Source organism: Mirounga angustirostris, unplaced genomic scaffold (genome assembly GCF_029215605.1).
Source record: "Mirounga angustirostris isolate CCGP_5_RB_7025 unplaced genomic scaffold, mMirAng1.0.hap1 SCAF_11, whole genome shotgun sequence".
Taxonomy (NCBI): domain Eukaryota; kingdom Metazoa; phylum Chordata; class Mammalia; order Carnivora; family Phocidae; genus Mirounga; species Mirounga angustirostris.
The window spans coordinates 83,283,950-83,305,792 of NW_026991719.1; the positions used below are offsets into that span (position 1 = coordinate 83,283,950).

The 21,843-nt window shown below is 41.2% G+C and overlaps 1 protein-coding gene and 1 long non-coding RNA gene across 5 annotated transcripts in view; one reads left to right on the forward strand and one right to left on the reverse strand.

Moving 5' to 3' along the window:
* LOC135361949 (uncharacterized) overlaps nucleotides 1-19,789 on the reverse strand; it is a 37,041-nt gene extending 17,252 nt beyond the window's left edge. Inside the window, exons 1-2 of the long non-coding RNA XR_010406223.1 lie at nucleotides 19,655-19,789; nucleotides 16,604-16,767 (exon numbers count right to left, since the gene is read on the reverse strand). This is a non-coding gene — a long non-coding RNA (uncharacterized LOC135361949). The remainder of the gene's footprint in view (nucleotides 1-16,603; nucleotides 16,768-19,654) is intronic.
* TCEAL1 (transcription elongation factor A like 1) lies at nucleotides 19,176-21,140 on the forward strand. 4 transcript variants are annotated; one of them, XM_045871199.3, is made up of 3 exons: nucleotides 19,176-19,238; nucleotides 19,674-19,751; nucleotides 20,109-21,140. In XM_045871199.3, the coding sequence occupies exon 3, from the start codon at nucleotides 20,121-20,123 to the stop codon at nucleotides 20,598-20,600; it is 480 nt and encodes a 159-aa protein (XP_045727155.1). In that variant the 5' UTR covers nucleotides 19,176-19,238; nucleotides 19,674-19,751; nucleotides 20,109-20,120; the 3' UTR covers nucleotides 20,601-21,140. The 4 variants fall into 4 exon arrangements, with proteins under 4 accessions (XP_045727155.1, XP_054362675.1, XP_054362676.1 ...); XM_054506700.2 differs by having other exon boundaries at nucleotides 19,190-19,238; nucleotides 19,674-19,763; XM_054506701.2 differs by having other exon boundaries at nucleotides 19,194-19,238; nucleotides 19,677-19,763.
* The last annotated feature ends 703 nt before the right edge of the window (nucleotides 21,141-21,843 follow it).

Genomic DNA, 21,843 nt, shown 5'->3' on the forward strand with positions numbered 1-21,843 from the left:
CTTATCATCACTTCTTATTTGGCAATGCTTCCCATGTAATTTAATACACCAAATAAGCCTAATTAGTTTAACATTGCTCTTTTACAAGGTGAGAGAAAAATATTTTGAGATTTTCCAGGGACTTCTAGAAAATCTCAAAGTTACCTTGAGGTAAAAAAGGCTCTATTTAACATTTTATTTTGAAAAGTTGACCAAAATGTCAAAGATTTGAACATTTTATTAAATAGGATCACAGATCATTATGAAACAATACTTATGTATTTAACCAAAGTGACAATAAAAGATTTTAAAGGCAAATACAGAAAGTTACAATGTTGTAAATAAAATATAACTTTTTTCATATTGAGAAGACTCTGTTCTTTCATGTAATCAAAGACCTCAATAAAGACAACAGGAAGCACAGGAAATTATTTTGGTAAGACACAAAATCTTTTCTTCCCAGGCAGATTACCCAAAAGGAAAAGAAAAACATTTCACAATCTCTTATCAAGAGCCAACCAATAGTCCAAGAAAACTTTGTCTTTTTAACAGAGAGAAAAACAAATTTGAATTTTGCACCAGTGTACTTTTGATATTAAGCCTCATTCTTTAAAAACCTATAAATAAATCTATTCTAATCATAGCCAGCTTGACCACACATAAAATTCCTTTCCCAAGATTCCTTTTGCACAAACCTTCTATCCATTCAGTTTTTGTCCTGTATTTTCCTCTTTCTCATTCTGGAACTACCAGTCATTCTACTTTAGGACAAAATTACTCTCTTTTTCCCTTAACAAAAACAAGTCCTTCATACCTTTCCTTTCCCAAGAAACACACCTTATATTATGCTAAGCGAAATAAGTCAGTCAGAGAAAGATAAATACCATATGATTTCTTCACTCATATGTGGAATTTAAGAAACAAAACAGATGAACATAGGGGAAGGGAAGGAAAAATAAAATAAGATAAAAACTGGAAGGCAAACCATAAGAGACTCTTAACTATTGGAAACAAACTGAGGGTTGCTGGAAGGGAGGGGGTAGGGGGATGGGGGGATGGGCATTAAGGAGAGCACTTGATGTACTGAGCACTGGGTGTTATACGCAACTGATGAATCAGTAAATTCTACCTCTGAAATTAATAATACAGTATATGTTAACTAAATTGAATTTAAATAAAAATTTTTAAAAATACCCTATTTTCGGGTCACCTGGGTGGCTCAGCTGGTTATGCTTAAGTGTCTGCCTTGATCCCAGGGCCTGGGATGGAGCCCCGCATCTGGCTCCCTGCTCAGTGGGGAGCCTGCTTCTCCCTCTCCCCCCTGCTCGTGCTCGCTATCTCTCTCTCTCTTAAATAAATAATTAAAAAAAAAAAATACCCTATTTTCCTTACCTACTTTTCATACATGGTTGTTTCCTTTCACCCTTATTATTTCTAGCACTTTTAATTTACATATATTGATTAGCATTCTTAATCTTTAAAAACCGTAATTTAAAAAATTTTTTTAAAGATTTATTTTATTTTATTTGAGAGAGCATGAGCAGGGGGAGGGGCAGAGGGAGAGGGAGAAGCCAACTCCCCGCTGAGCAGGGAGCCTGACCTGGGCTTGATCCCAGGACCTCTGGATCACACTTAACCGACTGAGCCTCCCAAGTGCCCCAGAAACTGTAATTTCTAATGAAAACTAAGAAGTAAGCAATTGTGTACTGCCTATTACACTAACATTGTATGGATTGGCAAATTTATAAATATATTTCAGAATTTCTAGAAGTGTATTCTTCCTCATAATAAATTTTTCAATATGATTATGATTACATTAACAATATAAAAGAGCGAGAAACACTTCCCAATTATTCTATTAGACTAGTATCATCCTGATACCAAAATAAGACTAGGTATAATAAGAAAACCACAGACCAATACCTTTTATAAATTAGATGCAAAACCCTCAACAAATTACTAGCAAATTGAATCCAGCAATATATAAAAATTATTATACCCAATGACCAAGTGAAATTTATCCCAGAAATGTAAATTTAGTATAATACACAAAAGTCAGTCAATATAAGCCACCATATTAACAGAATGAAAGCCAAAAACCACAAGATCATCTCAACAGATGCAGAAAAAACAACTGACAAAATCCAGCACCCTGTCATGATAAAAATATTCAACAAACTAGGAATACAAAAGAACTTCTTCAATTTGATAAAGGACATCTACCAAAAACACACACAACTTACATCACACTTAAGGGAGAAAGACTAAAAATATTCCTTCTAAGAACAGAAACAAGATGAGGATGTCCTCTCTGGCCATTTTTACAGATTGTCCTACAAGTTCTAGCCAGAGCAATTTGTCAAGAAAAAGAAATAAAAAGGAATCCAGTTAGGAAATAAATAAGCAAAAGGATCTCTATTTGAAGATAATATAATCTTATATATAGCACATCTAAGGAATCCATTAAAAAACTATGAGGACTAATATATTAGTGGAATACTGTGGCAGGATACAATATCAATATATAAAAATCAATTGTATTTCTTTTTTCTAAGATTTTATTTATTTATTTGAAAGAGAGAGAGACAGCGAGAGAGGGAACACAAGTAGGGGAAGTGGGAGAGGGAGAAGCAGGCTTCCCTCTGAGCAGGGAGCCCAATGTGGGGGCTTGATCCCAGGACCCTGGAATCGTGACCTGAGCAGAAGGCAGATGCTTAACGACTGAGCCACCCAGGTGTCCCTCAATTGTACTTCTTTACATTAGAAATTAACAATCTGAAAGTGAACTTGAGAAAATAATTCCATTTACAGTGGCATCAAAAACAAAAACATTGTTAGTAATATATCTAACAAAAAAAAAAGCCAGACTTATATATTGAAACCACAAAACATTATTTTAAAAAAATAAAGAAGGGGCACCTGGGTGGCTCAGTCAGTTGAGTGTCCAAGTCTTGATTTCAGCTCAGGTCATGATCTCAGGGTTGACTCCGTGCTCAGCAGGGAGTCTGCTTAGGATTCTCTCTCTCTCTCTCCCTTTGTCCCTCCCCTGCGCTCACTCACTCACTCACTCTCTAATAAATAAGTAAACCTTTAAAAAATTTTTAAAAAGAAGACTTAAAATAAAGGGAAATCCCATGTTCATGGATTGAAAGGCAGTATTGTTCAGATGGCAATATTCTCTAATTGATCTACAGATTCAATGCAACCCCTATCAAAATCCCATCTGGCTTCTATGTAGAAAAAGACAATTCCAAATTCACGGAATCCAGAACAGAAAAAAATAATCTTAGAAAGAATAATATTGCTATTCCTTCCCAATTTCAAAACTTACCACAAAATGACAATAATCAAGACAATGTGGTACTGCTATGAGGACAGATAATATAGATCAATGGAAAAGAACTGAGAGCTTAAGAGTAAACCCTCATATTTCAGCTCAATTGATTTTTGACAAATGTGCCAAGATAACTGAAGGGGAAAGAATAGTTTGGAAACTAAAGTGGTGGAACAATTGGATATCCACATGCCACAGATTGAATTTAGACCGCTACATCATAATATACCAAAACTAACTCAATCTGGGTCATAAGTATTAATATAAGAGCTAAAATTATAAAACCCTTACAAGAAAACATAGGAGGAAATCTTCATGACCTTGGGCTTAATAATGCTTTCTTAGATATGACAACAAAAGTATGTGTGACAAAAGATAGGATATATTAGACATTATCAAAATGAAAAAGTTTTGTGCTTCCAATGACACCATTAAGAAAGTGAAAAGACAACCCAAAGAATGGGAAAAAATACTTGCAAATCATATATTTGATAAAGAACTAATTTCCAGAATATATAAAGAACTCTGGAGGGCGCCTGGGTGGCTCAGTTGGTTAAGCGACTGCCTTCGGCTCAGGTCATGATCCTGGAGTCCCTGGATCGAGTCCCGCATCGGGCTCTCTGCTCGGCAGGGAGCCTGCTTCTCCCTCTGACCCTCCCCCCTCTCGTGCTCTCTCTCTCTCTCTCTCTCTCTCTCTCTCTCTCTCATTCTCTCTGTCTCAAATAAATAAATAAAAATCTTTAAAAAAAAAAAAAAAAAGAACTCTGGAAATTCAACCATAAGAAGACAAATGACCCAATTTAAAAATTGGCAAATTATTTGAGTAAGTATTTCTCCAAGATATACAGATAACCAATAGGCACTTTTAAAAAAAAGCTCAATATCATTAATCATTAGGGAAATGCAAATCAGAACCAAAAGGAGGTAACAGTTCACATATAATATGATAGCAAAATGAAAAGAATGGAAAATAAGTTTTGGCAAGGATGATGAGAAACTGGATCCCTTAAACATTGCTGATGGGAACATAAAATGCTGTACCCAATTTGGAAATAGATTGGCAGTACTTCAAAATGTTAAACATAGACTTATCATATGACCCAGCAATTCTACTCCTTGGTATATACCCAACAGAAATAAAAAGATATGGCTACATAAAACTTAAACACAAATGTTCATAGCAGCATTGTTTATAATACCCAATAGAAAAATTGGAAGAACCCCAAATGTCTATCAATTGATGAGTAGATTAAACCATATGTGGTATATCATATAATAGAATATATTTGACAATAAAAGGAAGAAGTACAGGGATGCCTGGGTGGCTCAGTTGGTTGAGCGTCTGCCTTGGGCTTGGGTAGTGAGCCCAGGGTCCTGGGATTGAGCCCCACATCAGGCTTCTTGCTGGGAGGGGAGTCTGCTTTTCCCTCTGCCTCTGCAGCTCCCCCTGCTTGTGCTCTCTCTCTCTCTCTCTCTGACAAACAAAATCTAAAAAAAAAAAAAAGGAAGAAGTATTGATACATGCTATGACATGGATAAACCTTGAAAACAATATGCTAAGTGAAAGAAGTCAGCCACAGAAGACCCTATATTGTATTATTCAATTTCTAAGAAACTGCCGTATCAGCAAATCTGTAGAGATGGAAAGTAGATTCATGGTTGCTTGGGGCTGGCAGTAGGGTGGGGAAAGAAAATGATTGGTAATGAATACCAAGCTTCTTTTGGGGATAATAAAAATGTTCTTTTTTAAAGATTTTATTTATTTATTGGACAGAGAGAACGAGAGCACAAACGGTGCGAGCCACAGAGAGAGAGAGAGAAGCAGGCTCCCTGCCCGACGACGAGGAGGACGAGGATGAGGATGACGACAACGACACAGGGCTCGATCCCAGGACCCCGAGATCATGACCTGTGCTGAAGGCAGATGCTTAACTGACTGAGCCACCCACGAGCCCCGGGATAATAAAAAATTAGATTGGGTGATGGTTGTCCAACCCTATGGATATACTAAAAACCACTGATTTGCACACTTTACATGAGTGAATTATATAGCATATAAACTATGTTTACATAGTTATAGTCAATAACACTGTTAATGAGAAATGATTATACAATAAAAAAACAACAATGTATTGTGTGTTTATAACATATGTAGAAGTAAAAATAAGACAACAGAAAAAAAGGATGAGGGGGAAAATACATGGTTGTAAACTTCTTCCATTATCCATGAAGTCATATAATATTATTTGAAGGTATATTTCGTGATAATATAAAATAAATAAAATAAATACTGCAAACTCCAGAGCCATGGCTCAGGTATTTTATCTGGGGGGAGAAGCAGGCTGTCAAACAGAGAGCTTTAAATCTCTTCCCAAAGGAAATGACTTCAATTGCAACAGTGTGTGGAGAAGATCTGATGAGAGAGCAGAAGGCTAGCTGAGGACAAAGCAGAAGCTGACACTCTACACCCCCCTGCCCCCATGTGTTATGTGTGACATTCCTCAGGCATTCGTGGCTGCCCTAAAGGAAAAACAAATGGTTAACTTATTGAGATCACAGTCCTTCAGGACAAGATCTCCCTCAGTTTACAAATGTCCTAGTGATTTACAAGGAAGAAGCTTTCTTATCAATAACCTAACTTCCAGAGACCCGTAACTCAGTTTCCTGAAGCCCTAACATCACCCTCCCCTACATGAAACTGAGGGAGGCTGAGGCAGAAGGAAATGTAAATAAAATTTAATTTCTTTTGAACCTGAAGCCCATTAACAAGGAGTGTGATAGGAGGAATGTAACACTCCTCCAGAAAACTCCCAACTGTCTTCGCTTTAGTGCCTCATTAGGGGGAAAAACAACCTTGGCTTGACAATAACCAGGCCTCCAGTATCCTGAGAGTCTTTAACATATGACAGTCCTCCTGGACACCCCCTTTGTCCTCACCTCCCCAACCCCATAGTATATAATCAGCCACCCCTCACAACCCCGGGGCAGCAGCTCTTTCTGCCCTCGGGTCCTGTCCCCGTGCTTTAATAAACCACCATTTTGCATCAAAGATGCCTCCTCCCTGCTCAGCAGGGAGTCTGCTTTGCCCTTTGACCCTATCCCCTCTCATGTGTTCTCTCTCTCTCATACTCTCTCTCTCAAATAAATAAATAAAAAATCTTAAAAAAAAAAAAAAAGATGCCTCAAGAATTCTTTCTTGGTCGTCGGCTCCAGACTCCACCCCACTGAACCTCACCTATATTCCAAAACTACATCAGATTGAGCCTAAAGGAGCTCTTGAAAACAGTGGAGGTTGTACTGTGTGGTATAATAAAAAAATATGTATTTGGTCTTGGTCTCCAGTTCCTGGCACAGAGCTCCTAAAACTCTTGGGGTTTCCTAAATTATAGGACTGTCTTTTGTTATTCATAATGAGCCCCATTTGACCACATCTGAGTTTATACTAATGAAGTGATTCACAGGCCCCTAGATAGCTTCAGAATGGGGGCTGGTCACCCGAAAGACCAACAGATTATTAGAAGGTTGGAATTTTCAGTCCCATCTCCCTTCCCCCAACCTCTCTGGAGGAAGAGGGGCTGGAGATTGAATTCAATCACCAATGACCAATGATTTAATCAATCATGCCTGTGTAATGAAATATCCATAAACCTCCCTAAATGACAGGGTTTAGGGAGCTTCCAGGTTAGCGAACACATCAATGTACATGGAAATCCTGCACCACTCCCTACCCCCCAATACCTTGCTCTATGTTTCTCTTCCATGTAGCTGTTTCAGAGTTGTATCCTCTAAAATAAACCAGTACCAGTAACTAAAGCACTTTCTTGAGTTCTGTGAGTTGTTCTAGCAAAGTACTAAAACTGGAGGGGGTCATGGGAACCTACAAATTTGTAGTTGCCTGGGCAGAAGTGTGGGTAGCCTGGGCACCCCATTTGTGGCAAGTATCTGAAGTGGGGCACTCTTGCAAAACTGAGCCCTTAACCTATGAGGTCTGCACTAACTAGTGAGTTAGTGCCAGAATTGGGTTGCACTGTAGGAAAGCCAGGTGGTGTTGGAGAATCAGAGAACGGGATGGTGTTGAAAAACACAATGCCTTTGGTGTCAGAAGTAGTGCCAGATAACACCACACATGGTGAAAAGCAATTGAGAGGACACTGGTAGATTCATTGGAGATAGAGACTGAACTGTAGGTCAGCTCATTTACCAAAGAAAATCTGAAAGAGAAAGCTAAGGGAAGACCTGGGAGCAGAACTAATCTCCGTCTGTAGAACAATTTATGCCTCAGGGCATCGCTGAAAACAATAGGGCAATCAGCACACAATTAGTGGTGTTTAACAGGCACGTTTGTCCAGGAAATAGACATAGAGAGCCCTGCCAAACCGCCGTCATCCCAGGCTGACTGTGGGCATAGCTAAAGCTGTGCCCACTGAGGAACAACGTTAGAGGTTTCACACTGCGTGTGGACATAGACATTTGTTTAGAGACTAGCTGAAGTATCTAAAATAAGTTACCTAAAATAATCCAGCTAGTCACCAAACAGAAAAATAACAAAAACTAGCCCCCAATGGGGAGGAGGAGCCAATACCCAGAGCTGCTACAATATATTATCTAAAATGTCCAGATTCCAACAAAATATTATGAGATATGCAAAGAAACAGGAAAGTATGCCCCACCTATCAGGGAAAAAAAAGCAGGCAACAGAAACTGCCTGTAAGAGTGACCAGATATCAGATTAAAAAAGACTTTAATGTAGCCACTATAAATGTGATTCCAGAATTAAAGGAAACCATGATTGAAGAAGAAAGGAAGATATGATGACAATGTGAAATCAAATACAGAATATCAATAAAGAGAAATTACTTCTTAAAAAAGAACAAATGAGGCTCCTGGGAGGCTCAGTAGGTTGGGCATCTGCCTTCAGCTCAGGTCATGGTCTTGGGGTCCTGGGATCGAGCCCCAGTGTCAGGCTCCCTGCTCAGCGGGGAGCCTGCTTCTCCCTCTCCCTCTGCCTCTCCCCACTGTTCATGCACATTCTCTCTCTCAAATAAATAAATAAAATCTTAAAAAGTAATTAAAAAATTAAAAATAAATTTTAAAAGAACAAATGGAAATTCAGGAGTTGAAAAGTACAATAACTGACATGAAAAATTCAACAGTATACTTGACCTGGAAGACTAATTAGTGAACTCGAAGATAGAGTGATAGAGATTAAGCCATCTGAACAACACAGAGAAAAAGGCTGAAGAAAAAGGTACAAAGCCTCAGAGAAATGTGACACACTATTAAGTGCTATATTAGCTAAGAAAATGACTCCCAATGGTAACTTGAATCCCAAGGAACCAAGTGAAGAGATCCAGAAATTATACATAAGAAGATTAACATAACAGGGGTGTCTGGGTGGATCAGTTGGTTAAGCATCTGCCTTCGGGTCAGGTCATGATCCCAGGGTCCTGGGATAGAGCCCAGCATTGGGCTCCCTGCTCTGCAGGGGGCCTGCTTCTCCCTCCCCTTTTGCTGCTCCCCCTACTTGTGCTCTCTCTCTGTCAAATAAATAAATAAAATCTTTACCAAAAAAAAGATTAACATAAGTTAGAAGCATATACTTGCTTTCTTTTCTTCCCTCCGAGTCTCTAAAATATGTAAAATTACACAAAGTAATAATTATAACAGTGTATTGTTGGGTTTGCAAGATGTATAGGTATATTATATATAACAATAAAATCAGTGGAATAGAGTTACATAGGAGTAATATTTCTGGATCTCACTAGAATTAAATTAGTATAAATCTGAAGCTGATTCTAAGTTAATACATATATGGTAAGCACTAGAGCAAACACTAAGGACATAACTAAAATATAGAGCAAAAAAAATCATTAATAACACTAAAATGCAACATTAGAAAGCATTCACTTAATGCAAAAGAGGAATAAAGGGACAAAAAAGATATGTGACATATAGATAACAAAAAGTAAAATGGCAGATCTAAATTTAACTATTGAAGTGATAACAAAGTATGATTGGATTAAGCTATCCAAAAAAAGGCAGGGTTATCAGACTGAATATAAAAAAACCAAAACCTAATAATATGCTATTTACAGGAGACACATATTAGATTAAGAAATACAAACAGATTGAAAGTAAAAGGATAAAAACGATATACACACAGCAACCACAAGAAAATGGAGTGGCTATAGCAATAATCAGACAAAATGACTTTATTTTTTTTTAAAGATTTTATTTATTTGGCAGAGAGATACACAGCTAGAGAGGGAACACAAGCAGGGGGAGTGGGAGAGGGAGAAGCAGACTCCCCACTGAGCAGGGAGCCCGATGTAGGGCTTGATCCCAGGACCCTGGGACCACGACCTGAGCCGAAGGCAGACGCTTAACAACTGAGCCACCCAGGGGCCCCATAAAATAGACTTTAGAACAAAAAATTTTGATAAAGAGAGAAATTTTATAATAATAAAAGGGTCAATCCATTAGGAAGATATAACAGTTATAAATATATATGTACCTAATAGAGACCATCAAAATACATGAAGAAAAACTGTCAAAAATGAAGAGAGAAATAGACAATTCAATGATAACAGTTGGAGACTTTCAACTTTTAATAATGGATAGAACAATTAGGCAGAAGATCAACAAGAAAATAGAAGACTTGGAGCACCTAGTTGGCTCAGTTGGTAGAGCATAAGACTCTTGATCTCAGGGTCATGAGTTCAAGCCACATTGGGGCTAGAGATTACTTTAAAAAAAGAAAATAGAAGACTTGAACATTATAAACCAACTAGACCTAATTGACATCTATAGAATACTCCACCCAACAGCAAGAGGATATATATTCTTCTCAAGTGCACATGGAACAACGTACTCCAGAAATGACCATATGCTAGGCAATAAAACAAACCAAAATAAATTTGAAAGATTAGAAATAATAGTATGTTTTCTGCTAATACAAAATAAAAGTAGAAAACAAAAACAGAAAGAAATTTGGGAAAATCATAAATATGTGGAAATTAAACAACCACTCCTAAATAACCAATGGATCAAAGAAGAAATCAAAAGGGAAATTATAAAGTATATTGAGATGAATGCAACTGAAGATATAACATATCAAAATTTATGGGATGCAGCTAAAGCAATGCCTAGATGGACATTTATTGCCGTACATGCCTATTAAGAAAAAAAAAAAAAGAAAGGGGTGTCTGGGTGGCTCAGTCAGTTAAGCATCTGACTTCAGCTCAGGTCATGATCTCAGGGTCCTGGGATCGAGCCCCATGTCAGGCTCCACACTCAGCAGGAAGTCTGCTTGTCCTTCTGCCCCTCCCCCCACTCACTGTCTCTCTCTCTCTCTCTCTCTCTCTCTCTCTCTCTCAAATAAATAAATAAAATCTTAAAGAAAAAGAAAGATCTCAAATCAATAACCTAACTTTCCACCATAACATCCTGAAAAAGAGCAAACTAAACCTAAAGTGAATAGAAAGAGGGCATTAAAAAAGACTAGACAGAGGGCGCCTGGGTGGCTCAGTTGGTTAAGCGACTGCCTTCGGCTCAGGTCATTATCCCAGAGTCCTGGGATCGAGTCCCACATCGGGCTCCCAGCTCAGCGGGGAGCCTGCTTCTCCCTCTGACCCGCTCCCCTCTCATGCTGTCTCTCTCTCTCTCTCAAATAAATAAATAAAATCTTTAAAATAAAAATTAAAAAAAAAAAAGACTAGACAGAAACTAATGAAACAGAATAGAAAAAAAAAAATAGAGAAAATCAATAGAACCAAAAGCTGATTCTCTACAAATATTAACAAAGTTGACAAATCTTTAGATTGATTACCCAGGGGCGCCTGGGTGGCTCAGTCAGTGAAGCATCTGCCTTCGGGTCAGGTCATGATCCCAGGGTCCTGGGATTGAGCCCCGCGTCATGTCGGGGCTCCCTGCTCAGCGGGGAGCCTGCTTCTCCCTCTCCCTCTGCCGCTCCCCCTGCTTGTGTTCTCTCTCTCAATGTCAAATAAATAAAGAAAATCTTTTAAAAAGATAGATTGATGACCCAGGAAAAGAAAAAGAAAGAAAACTCAAATTACCAGAGTCAGAAATGAGAGGATATATCTACTGACTTTACAGAAATAAAAGGACTAGGAAGGAATACTATGAATAACTGTATGCCAATACATTAGATAATTTCGATGAAATGGACAAATTCCTAGAAAGACACAAACTACCAAAACGGACTCCAGATGAAATAGCAAATATGAACACACCTATAATAAGAGAATGAATTAGTAAACATAAAGCTACTGAGATGGAAAAATCTAGTTCCAGATGGCTTCACTGGTAAGTTCTACCAAACATATAAAGACGAATGAGTACCACTGCTTCATAAACTTTTCCAAAAAATAGAATACTTCCCCACTTGGGCGCCTGGGTGGCTCAGTTGGTTAAGCGACTGCCTTCGGCTCAGGTCATGATCCTGGAGTCCCGGGATCGAGTCCCGCATCGGGCTCCCTGCTCGGCAGGGAGTCTGCTTCTCCCTCTGACCCTCCTCCCTCTCATGCTCTCTGTCTCTCATTCTCTCTCTCGCAAATAAATAAAATCTTAAAAAAAAAAAAAAAGAATACTTCCCCACTCATCCTATGAGGCCACTATTATCCTGTTACCAAAACCATACAAAGATACTACATGATGTACTGGAGCAAGTAAATGGTGAGCATATTACTTCTATGACTGCTAACTGCCAGGAGTGGCGACCGTTTTGGTTCCATTCAGAACTTACTTCCAACACAGAATGCATTCTAAGAGACACAAATGACCAAGAAACCCAATCATAGCCATTCTTGCATGTGTAACTTCCCTGTATTTGCCAACCACTTCTATTGAAAATGATGACAAAGAAAGAAAGGGAGGGGTACCTAGTTGGCTCAGTCAGAAGAGCCTGCGACTCTTGATCTTGGGGTCGTGAGTTCAAGCCCCACTTTGGGTGTAGAAATTACTTAAATTAAAAAGAAACTTTAAAAAAAGAGAAGGAAAGGAAAAATAGAGCAACCCACAGCTCTTCACCTTTCAGTCCTTTTGTAGAATGTGCAGATGTACACGTATCAAGAAAAGAAATAGAAAGTTTACTTCTGTGCAGCATTTCCATTATTCCAGTAAGAAGTAAGACAAATGCATGTACAAGCTACAAAAGATGAATTGTGCAATTTTGGTGATTCTGTATATGAGTCAAATGCTCTTGTGTTTGCACTTAAAACTGGCATCAAAGAATACAGTGATGAACTATAAAATTCATGCTAATAATACAAAATTTTACATAAATAAAAAGCACCATGTCAAGGTCAACATCCATGGTCATAAATCCTATTGATAGCATGTAGCCTTGATATGATGTAATGAAATGGTACTTTATCTCTGTGATGTTCCTCCCCAAAACCCATAATCCCAGTCTAAGCAAGAGAAAAACATCAGCCAAATCCCATTAGATATTGTAAATGTTATCAAAATCAGAGAAAGTCTGAGAGGGCGCCTGGGTGGCTCAGTCGTTAAGCGTCTGCCTTTGGCTCAGGTCACGATCCCAGGCTCCTGGGATGAGCCCCACATCGGGCTCCCTGCTCCGCGGGAAGCCTGCGTCTCCCTCTCCCACTCCGCCTGCTTGTGTTCCCCCTCTTGCTGTGTCTCTCTCTGTCAAATAAATAAAAATCTTTAAAAAAAAAAAAAAATCAGAGAAAGTCTGAGAAACTGTCATAGCCAAGGGGAACCTAAGGAGATATGACAACTAAAAGTAATGTGGCATTCTGGATGGGGCCCAGGAGTAGAAAAGGGGCATTAGTTAAAAAAGAAAAAAAAAGGAAATTTTAATAAAGTATACACTTCAACTAATGACAATATGTCAATATTGGTTCATTAGTTATAGCAAATGTACCATATTAATGTAAGGTGCTACTGGGTGTGGAACATATTGGCATTCTCTATATCTTCTTAATTTCTCTGTGAATCCAAAACTATTCTAAAAAATGAAGTCTACTTAAAAAAATGAAAAGTCAAAAGAGAGACCACAGGAGAAAGAAAAGCTTTATATTTTAGTCCCTTTAAAGGTACTTTTTCCCTTGCTCTTTGAACAAGGGGCTTTGCATTATCATTTTACAAAGGGCCTAGCAAATTATGTAGCCTACCCTGCCTCTGCCCCAACCTCTGTCATCCAGACCTCAGACTGGGATTGTCCTGGGCCCGTCTGAGAGTCCCTGAGGCCAGGAGTAAGGCTGTGAGTGTGTACGTTGGAGACCGGCAGGGAAGGCCAGCATAGCACACGTTCTGCGCTCTGACCTTGTCTGGAGCGTGGGAAAAGCAGCACCACAGTCTGGAGAGGTTCCCACTCAGACCAAATGCTGTTCCTAAGAGAAGCCCTTCCTCACCATGGCAGGCAGCCTGGAGCTGGAAGGGACCTCGCTCCTTGTTCTCCCACAACCCCTTGCTCCACCTTTTAGGGAGAAGGAGGAGGACATGAACAGAGGCCTGAAGAGGAAGAGAAGCCTCCTGGGCCTCCAGAGCCCTCCAGCAAGTAAGTGACAGCCTGGGTCCTCCTGTCCAGCCCAGAGCCTGGTACTGCCTCCCTCTGGCCCAGGTCGGACCTGCCTTCCCAGCCCCCGAGTGTTTCCCAGCAGCCTGAGTTGCTACCCCACCTTTCCTCAGAGCCCCTTCCTTGTTTCTCTGGGCATAGGAGTGGGAACAGAGAGAGAGAGAGAGAGTGTGTGAGTGTGTGTGTGTGTGTGTGTGGTGTGAGTGTGTGTGTGGGGGGGTGTGAGTGAGTGTGTGTCCAGCCCCAGTCAGGATGAGGCCAGAAGCAGAAAAGAGAAGGCTCTTGTCTCTGCATTTCCCACTTGGTTATTTCCCCCGGGACGAAAGTGGGGGAGAGCCTGAGAGCTACAGGCTGGACAGGGCCTGCTGCAATCCACAGCAGCTAGTCTTGAGACCAAAATGCTGCCATGGGTGTCATTAGGAAAGAATGCAGAGGCGGCGGCAGCAGGGGGAACCTCTGAGCTGGAGAGGGCATTCCTCCTGGACTCCAGGCGGACAGGCCCTGCAAAGTGAAACCAGACCTGCATGGAATCTGTGCTCTGGAGGGGCTCAGATGGAGGGGGCTCTGTTTCTGCCACAGAAGGGCAGCCTCACCAGAGAATGGGAATCCCTACACCAGAAACTCACCCTTGGCTTCCTCAGATCCCCCAGAGGAAGGCCAGAGCCCTGGACACCGTTGCCATGGCAGCAGCTGCCAGGGTCTGACTGCCCTCCCCCTTGCCTGCAGGGCTGCCCTGCCTGCCTTCTGATTCCTTCAGCTCCTGCTACCTGAAAAGGCCTATACTCTCCACCCTGGCTGCATGTAAACGTGCCTGGAGCCCACAGCCCAGGAGCAGTTTTACAAGGTGGTTAAAGGTTTCATCTCTTACATCATACTGCTAGGATTTCAATCCTGGGATCAAGCCCCACATCGGGCTCCTTGCTCAGTGGGGAGCCTGTTTCTCCCTCTCCCTCTGCCTGCTGCCCCCCCACTTGTGCTCTCTCTCTGTCGAATAAATAAAATCTTTAAAAAAAATAAAATAAAATGGCATTTCTTAGACTTAAACCCTCCCTAGCAATTGTGAGCCCAGCAACATGTCCTCACAGGACCCTATGTTAGCAGTATCGAATCAAATCCAGAAGAAGGGTTATTTCATAGCACCCACCCCAACCACACACAAGTGGCAGACCACATTCCTTTGTAACAAATGGTTGTCACCATGGCAGAACCACCTTCATCTTATTTCCTCTTGAGAGCCCTTTCTCTCAAGGGAACCCCAAATCAGTTACTGTCAGGCAGAGACTTAGAGCCAACACAAAGACATTGTCTTCATTCTTCCTTCCATTCCTGGTTCTAGTTCTTTATACCTCCCTTGTCTGACCCCCATGTTTGCCAAGTTCTCAACAAGGGTTAATTTATACTAGTTTGGGAGATTTCAGGGGCAACTGTGTCTCCTACTATCAGCAGCACTAGAAAGTAATCCCACCCTACAAGGTCACACTGAGAGAGGAAAGGAGGGGAACAGGCCTGGCAGGGCACGCTCCTGGCCGCCAAACCCAACAGGGGAAAGGAATTTTTTCATTTGTAGTTAGAGCTCTTTGCTGAGATCTCCCCTAGATCTTTCCTTAACTTGCTGAATTTATCAGCCTATTTAGTACTAATGGCATGCTTTAAATTAACATTTTGTAGCTAATGTACTGAATGATAGAATTTGGATTCAAAGAATAAGGGAGTGAATCTAACAAGACAACATTTAGCCCAGAAAAACAGACGTTTCTATACTTGGGTTAAAATTAAAATGATTTACATATATGCACCCTTACATTTTTTGCAGCGTTATTTACAATAGCCAAACTATGGAAGCAGCTCAACTGTCCAGCAACAGGTGAATGGATAAAGAAGGTGTGGCATATATATATATACAATGGAATATTATTCAGCCATAAAAAAGAATGACATCTTGCCATTTGCAACATGGATGGAGCTAGAGAGTATTATGCTAAGTGAAATAAGCCAGTCAGAGAAAGACAAATATCATATGATTTCATTCATATGCAGAATTTAAGAAACAAATGAACAAAGGAAAAAGAGATACACCAAAAAAACACACTCTTAACTATAGAAAACAAACGAATGGTTACCAGAGGGGAGGTGGGTGTGGGGGATGGGTGAAATAGGTGAAGGAGATTAAAAGTACATTTATCTTGATGAGCACTGAGTAAGACATAGAATTGTTGAATCATTATATTGTACACCTGAAAGTAATTTAACACTGTATTTAACTATATTGGAATTAAAATTTTAGAAATTAGAAAGATTTATATAAGTGTATTAACAGGGATGTGTGAAACAGATTTGGGGGTGTCAGGTGATTGCAATTAAAGTGGATTTAACTGTGATATGGCATCTAAAAATCTAGTATGATCTTAGGATGCATCTACAGATGTATAGTAGTTACTCTAGAATGAAGGTGTGATAAGATCACTCCATTCTACACTAGGCAGAACATTCAGTATTTTCAGAGGCATTTACAAATTCAGGAGCATGTAGGATGGTGAGAGACTTTGAAAAAGTATATCATATCAGAAAGAACTGAAATAACTGGGGAGGTTAAGCCTAAATAAAAAAGTCTTGGTGAGAATATAATTGTTTAAGGATTAAATGAGATAGCATATTGAAAATGCTTAGCACAATACCTGGCATACATGCTGAATTAATGTTAATTTAAAAAACAATAATTAAAGGGGTACCTGGGTGGCTCAGTCAGTTAAGCGTCTGCCTTCGGCTCAGGTCATAATCTCAGGGTCCTGAGATAGAGCCCGGCATGGGGCTCTCCACTCAGTGGTGAGTCTGCTTCTCCCTCTCCCTCTGTGATCTCTCTCGCTTTCGCTCTCTCTCTATAAATAAATAGAACCTTAAGAAAAAACAATAATTTAAAAAAATTAAATTAAAATAAAAATTTAAAATAAACAATAATTCATAGTAATATTAGCATTAGGTCATATTATTACTATTTCTATTATTATAGTTAATGCTTACAGAGTGCTTTCTATGTGCTAGGTACCTTTCCAAGTCCTTTACATATACGGACTTACTTACTCATTTTCCCAATCCCATGAGGTAGGTATTATTATGTCTCCAGTTTTGCAGATGAGGAAGTTGAGTCACAGAAAGTTCAAGTAGATTGCCCAGTGTGCCTCACAACTGGGAAGGGGAAAGAACTAGAACATTAACTCTGGCAGTGTCAGGCTATCAAGGGTAAAAGGCACTTTTGTTACTTCATTCTTGTTTCGTATCACTCCAGAGGGCAGAACCAACACCAATGTATGTAAACTACTGGGAGGCAGGTATCAGCTCAATAAAAGAAAAACTACTCTGAATGACTACAGCTGTATGAAATTTCAATCAGTGTCTTTTAAGGTAGTGAGTTCTTCATCACAGGATGTAAGGGGGAAAAGGATAGAAGTGAAGAAATGAATAAAATGGGGGTCCTCTTGGAAAGAAACCATACAAATGATGAAGCCAGCCTTTGGTGAAAAGAATAAAGGCATAGTGAAACTTGGATTTTAAAAGACACACATCACTGAAAAATTGAAAAGTAAAACATTTATGGAAAAGATACAAAAGTGAACTAATATTTGTCTTGCTATCTCAACACAAAGTAAATTAGATGTTGGAAAAAAGTGACAAAAAGCTCTTAAAATAGGAAAATTCCCATATGAATTTGTTTGGAAACTTACTAGACAGCCTGGGTTTGAAAAAGAAAATGAGGGGCACCTGGGTGGCTCAGTCGTTAAGCATCTGCCTTCGGCTCAGGTCGTGGTCCCAGGGTCCTAGGATCGAGCCCCGCATCGGGCTCCCCGCTCAGCGGGAAGCCTGCTTCTCCCTCTCCCTCTCCCGTGCTGTGTTCCCTCTCTAGCTGTGTCTCTCTCTGTCAAATAAATAAAAATCTTAAAAAAAAAAAAAAGAAAATGATCCCAGGATCCTCACAGATCTGATAGCCACCGACCCTGAAACTATAAAATACAGAGAGGAGAGGTATACTTTACTCTCTGGAAGAAAGGGTACCTGCATGAGAAGGTAGCATCCAGGCTGATATGAGTAGTAAGATGCAGGCATGAGGTTGAAGATCATAAAACACCATTAGATCTAAACATACATACTTGTAATGACAATTGAATATGTTAATATGATTTTAATCCTGCTACTCAGTGTGTGGTCAACAGAATTATTACATAGTTGGATATGAATATCTTCTGTGCTGAATCTTTTGGGTACAGCTGTCTCAGGACCCAGATACTTGCTGATTTAATGAATTAGCATACACTTTCTCGACCAGCAACACCAAGAGGTGGCTGGTTAAGGATTTAGAGTCCCAGAAAAATCTCTTTATATATATATATACATATATATATACATATACACACATATATATAAAAATGTGTGTGTATACACACACACAGACAAACACACATACATATAGGGGTGCCTGGCTGGCTCAGTCAGTGGAGCATGTGACTCTTGATCTTGGGGTCATGAGTTCAAGCCCCATGGGTGGTGTTTACTTAAAAATTTTAAAAAATAGTATCCATATATACACATATATAATAATGCCACAGTCTCCACCAAAAATGCTCCCATTACAGATAACAAATACGTTTTTAGACTATTTGTACTTAGATGGACAAATGTGTATTTTGATTTATGAAAATCAAAGTATTCATGTTTTTAATTTGCATACTTTACAAACAACTCTAGAGTTCTAGAACTGAATGATTATTAATTTAGACTGGAGCCTCTATTTGTAATACAGGTTTGGGGGCTCAAAAAAATCCTTAAGTCATGGAAAAGTGAAAGCTTATCTTCCATAAAAGTGACAAGTAAACCATGTTGATAGAGCCTAAACGGACTTGATGGAGTTAGAGATGTGGATTAAAGCTGGGAAAGGTGACATATGGTATCGATTCATTAAGGACAAATAGTCAAATTTCAGTGCAGGCTCTGGCCCGTAGGGGAAATAATGGGCCTTGGTGGCAGACAACGGGAGAATAAGGGAGAGAGGTGGTATCAGGGTAAGCAGCAGAGAAGAAGAGGCAGTAACTCCCAAGACTGGATGCTGACCGTCTCTGGTAACCAGGAAAAGGCAAATATAAACAAAGAGGTGAGTGACGATGCCTGATGTGTTGCATGTTAGGAAATACTGGCAGGCTGCAGCACGGCCGCCCGCGGTCAAAGTGGTAACTGGGGATCTGAGCTCGGCGGTGACGCGCGGCCCTCACGTGACCAGGAGCCTATGTCTGCCCAAGTCCCTCTCTCCTGGTCGTTTTTGCCTGTCCAGACACCGTCTGCCTCCTGCCCTTTGGTCGAGGGGAAGAGCAGAAGGAAGTAAGTCCCCTTGGTCTTCTTAAATCGGTATGAGGGTCTTTGCTGCCCAGTAACCTCTGGGATCGGGATGGCAGAGAGTACCAGGCCTTTTCCTAGACCCAGCCCCGCCCCCTGCGCCCACATTTCGGTGCAGAAAATGGTGGTCTTGGGGTGAGGTGGGGAGATGAGTGGGGGCCCCTGGGGGACACAGTCACTTAGAAATAGTTTCTAAGTAATCCTTTGCTTGCACTTGCCGCCTGAAAAAAAATGACGAGCACTGCGGGGTGCGGGGTGGTGGGGCACGGAGGATGAAGCTTGAGGTGCGGCCTGGGGGAGGGGTAGCAGAGGGGGCCGGCGTGGGGGCGGCGGCTAATGCCCAGGAAAGGGACGTGTGGTGTCACTCAGTCCTTCCCTCCTCCCCACTCCCCGCCCCCTACCCTGTCTTGCGTCTGTCAGCAGGTCTGCAGGTCTGCAGGTCACCGCGGTGCGCCTTGAGGAGAGGACGCCTAGAGCAAACCGCCAGGAGAGGTCCAGGTCGGGGAAAGGGTGGGCAGTGGCCCGGGATGGGGTGCGAGGGAGGACGCTGACGGGAACGCAGTCGGCAGCACCACCGCCCCGCCCCTGCCACTGCCACTGCCACTGCGGGAGAGGCCTGTGGCAAGGCCTGCTGGGAAAACGGTGGGCTTTCGGGAAGGAGGGGGCGAGGGAGGCTGCGAGGGGTGGGACGCGGCGGGGTCCCCAGGGCCGGAGAGCCCCTCGGCAAGCGTAGGTTGGGGAACCTGGGCCCCGACACGGGGAAAGGCAGGTATGGGAACCGGGGCCGGGGTTTTGATCCAGCCACCAAGTGGGTTGACTCTGCCTTGCTTGTCTCCTATGAATAACTACCTAAAGACCATCCTGAACATGGAAAAATCCTGCCAAGAAAATGAAGAACAGCCACAGAGCGCACCCAAGACGGATGAGGAGCAGCCTCCTGTGGAGCACTCTCCCGAAAAGCAGTCTCCGGAGGAACCATCTTCCGAGGAGCAGTCCTCGGAGGAGGAGTTCTTTCCCGAGGAGCTCCTTCCCGAGCTCCTTCCCGAGATGCTGGTGTCCGAGGAGCGCCCTCCTCAGGAGCGCCTTTCTAGAAGGGACCTGTTTGAAGAGCGCCCTCCCATGGAGCAGCCTCCTTGTGGAGTTGGAAAACATAAGCTAGAAGAAGGAAGCTTTAAAGAGAGGCTGGCTCGCTCTCGCCCGCAATTTAGAGGGGACATACACGGCAGAAATTTAAGCAATGAGGAGATGATAAAGGTAGCAGAGGAGATGGAAGAAATGAAAAGAGTACGCAACAAATTGATGGTTATGCATTGGAAGGCGAGACGGAACCGTCCTTATCCTATTTAATGTGTTCGACCTTTAATTCTGTTTTGCCTGATATAAGTATTGCCACCTGAAGGTGGTATTTTCTCATATACCTTTGCCCATCTCAATTATAACTTTTCGCGTGGCTTTATTCTAGGTGTTTCACTTGTAACTGGCATAAAATTGGGTTTTCCCCGCCCACAAGCTGCAAGTTTCCCTTTTTCAATCATGAGTCTCACCCATTTGCATGAAAAGATGTACATTATATATTGTGAAGTGAAAAAAAATTTTCGAAAAGTATATGTTGTATCCCATTTTTGTAAAAAATGTATATTTATATATTAATATGCAAAGAGAAAACAAAGTATATACTTAAATGGCTTAACAGTGGCTATCTGCGGTAATAGGTGTTTTGGTTTGTTTTTCATTTTTGCTTCATCGGAACTTCTCATTTTTCAAGACAAACATTTTACTTTTGTTGCAAAAAATATATAATGGGAAAAACTTTAAAAACTGTCAATCAGCTTATAAAGACAATGTGGCACTTAATAAATACTTCTCAGAACTTTAAAGAAAAGTAAATCCCATGTTTGTTTGTTTTTAAGTAGGCTCCATGCCCAGCATGGAGCCCAATGCGGGCTTGAACTCACAACCCTGAGATCAAGACCTGAGCTGAGCTTAATGGACTGAACCACCCAGGTGCCCCAATCCCATGTTTCTTTTAAATCTCAGGCAGAAAAACAAACCAGGTACTTTTATTTAAGGGTCATTCTTTTCCCATTGAAAGAGGAATGATGCTTGACTTACAAGGTGGCTGTGGAGCCAAATGAAGATCCTAGAGCTGCCTGGTTTTCCCCCATCTGCCCATACAGGACCCCCAACTCCTAGAGATACCCTTCAAATACAGGGGATAGAACCCAAAGGAGATTTCACTTACACCCAGAAATAATTCCTGTGAGATCCCAGCTGCGTGCCACATTCTATTTCTGTCCTGCTATTCTCTTCCCTTGGATATTGTCACAACTGCTGGGCACAGCTGCCTCTTCTGGGTCCTGCTCCTTCCAAGCCCCCCTGCCCCACAGCTAAGGTGCCTGGGTCCTCCAGCTGCGAAGTTTTCCCTGATTGCTCTGGAGTCCCTCCTGGGCCAAAGCTGAACTGTATCTCCTACAGATAAATGGAGAATGCCCCTCCTTCAGCTTTAATATTATACTTATCCAGGTGCATAGCATCCCAGTGCTGCTTAAACCTCAAGGTCTTAAAGAGTTCTTAGCAAAATAGTCCCTTT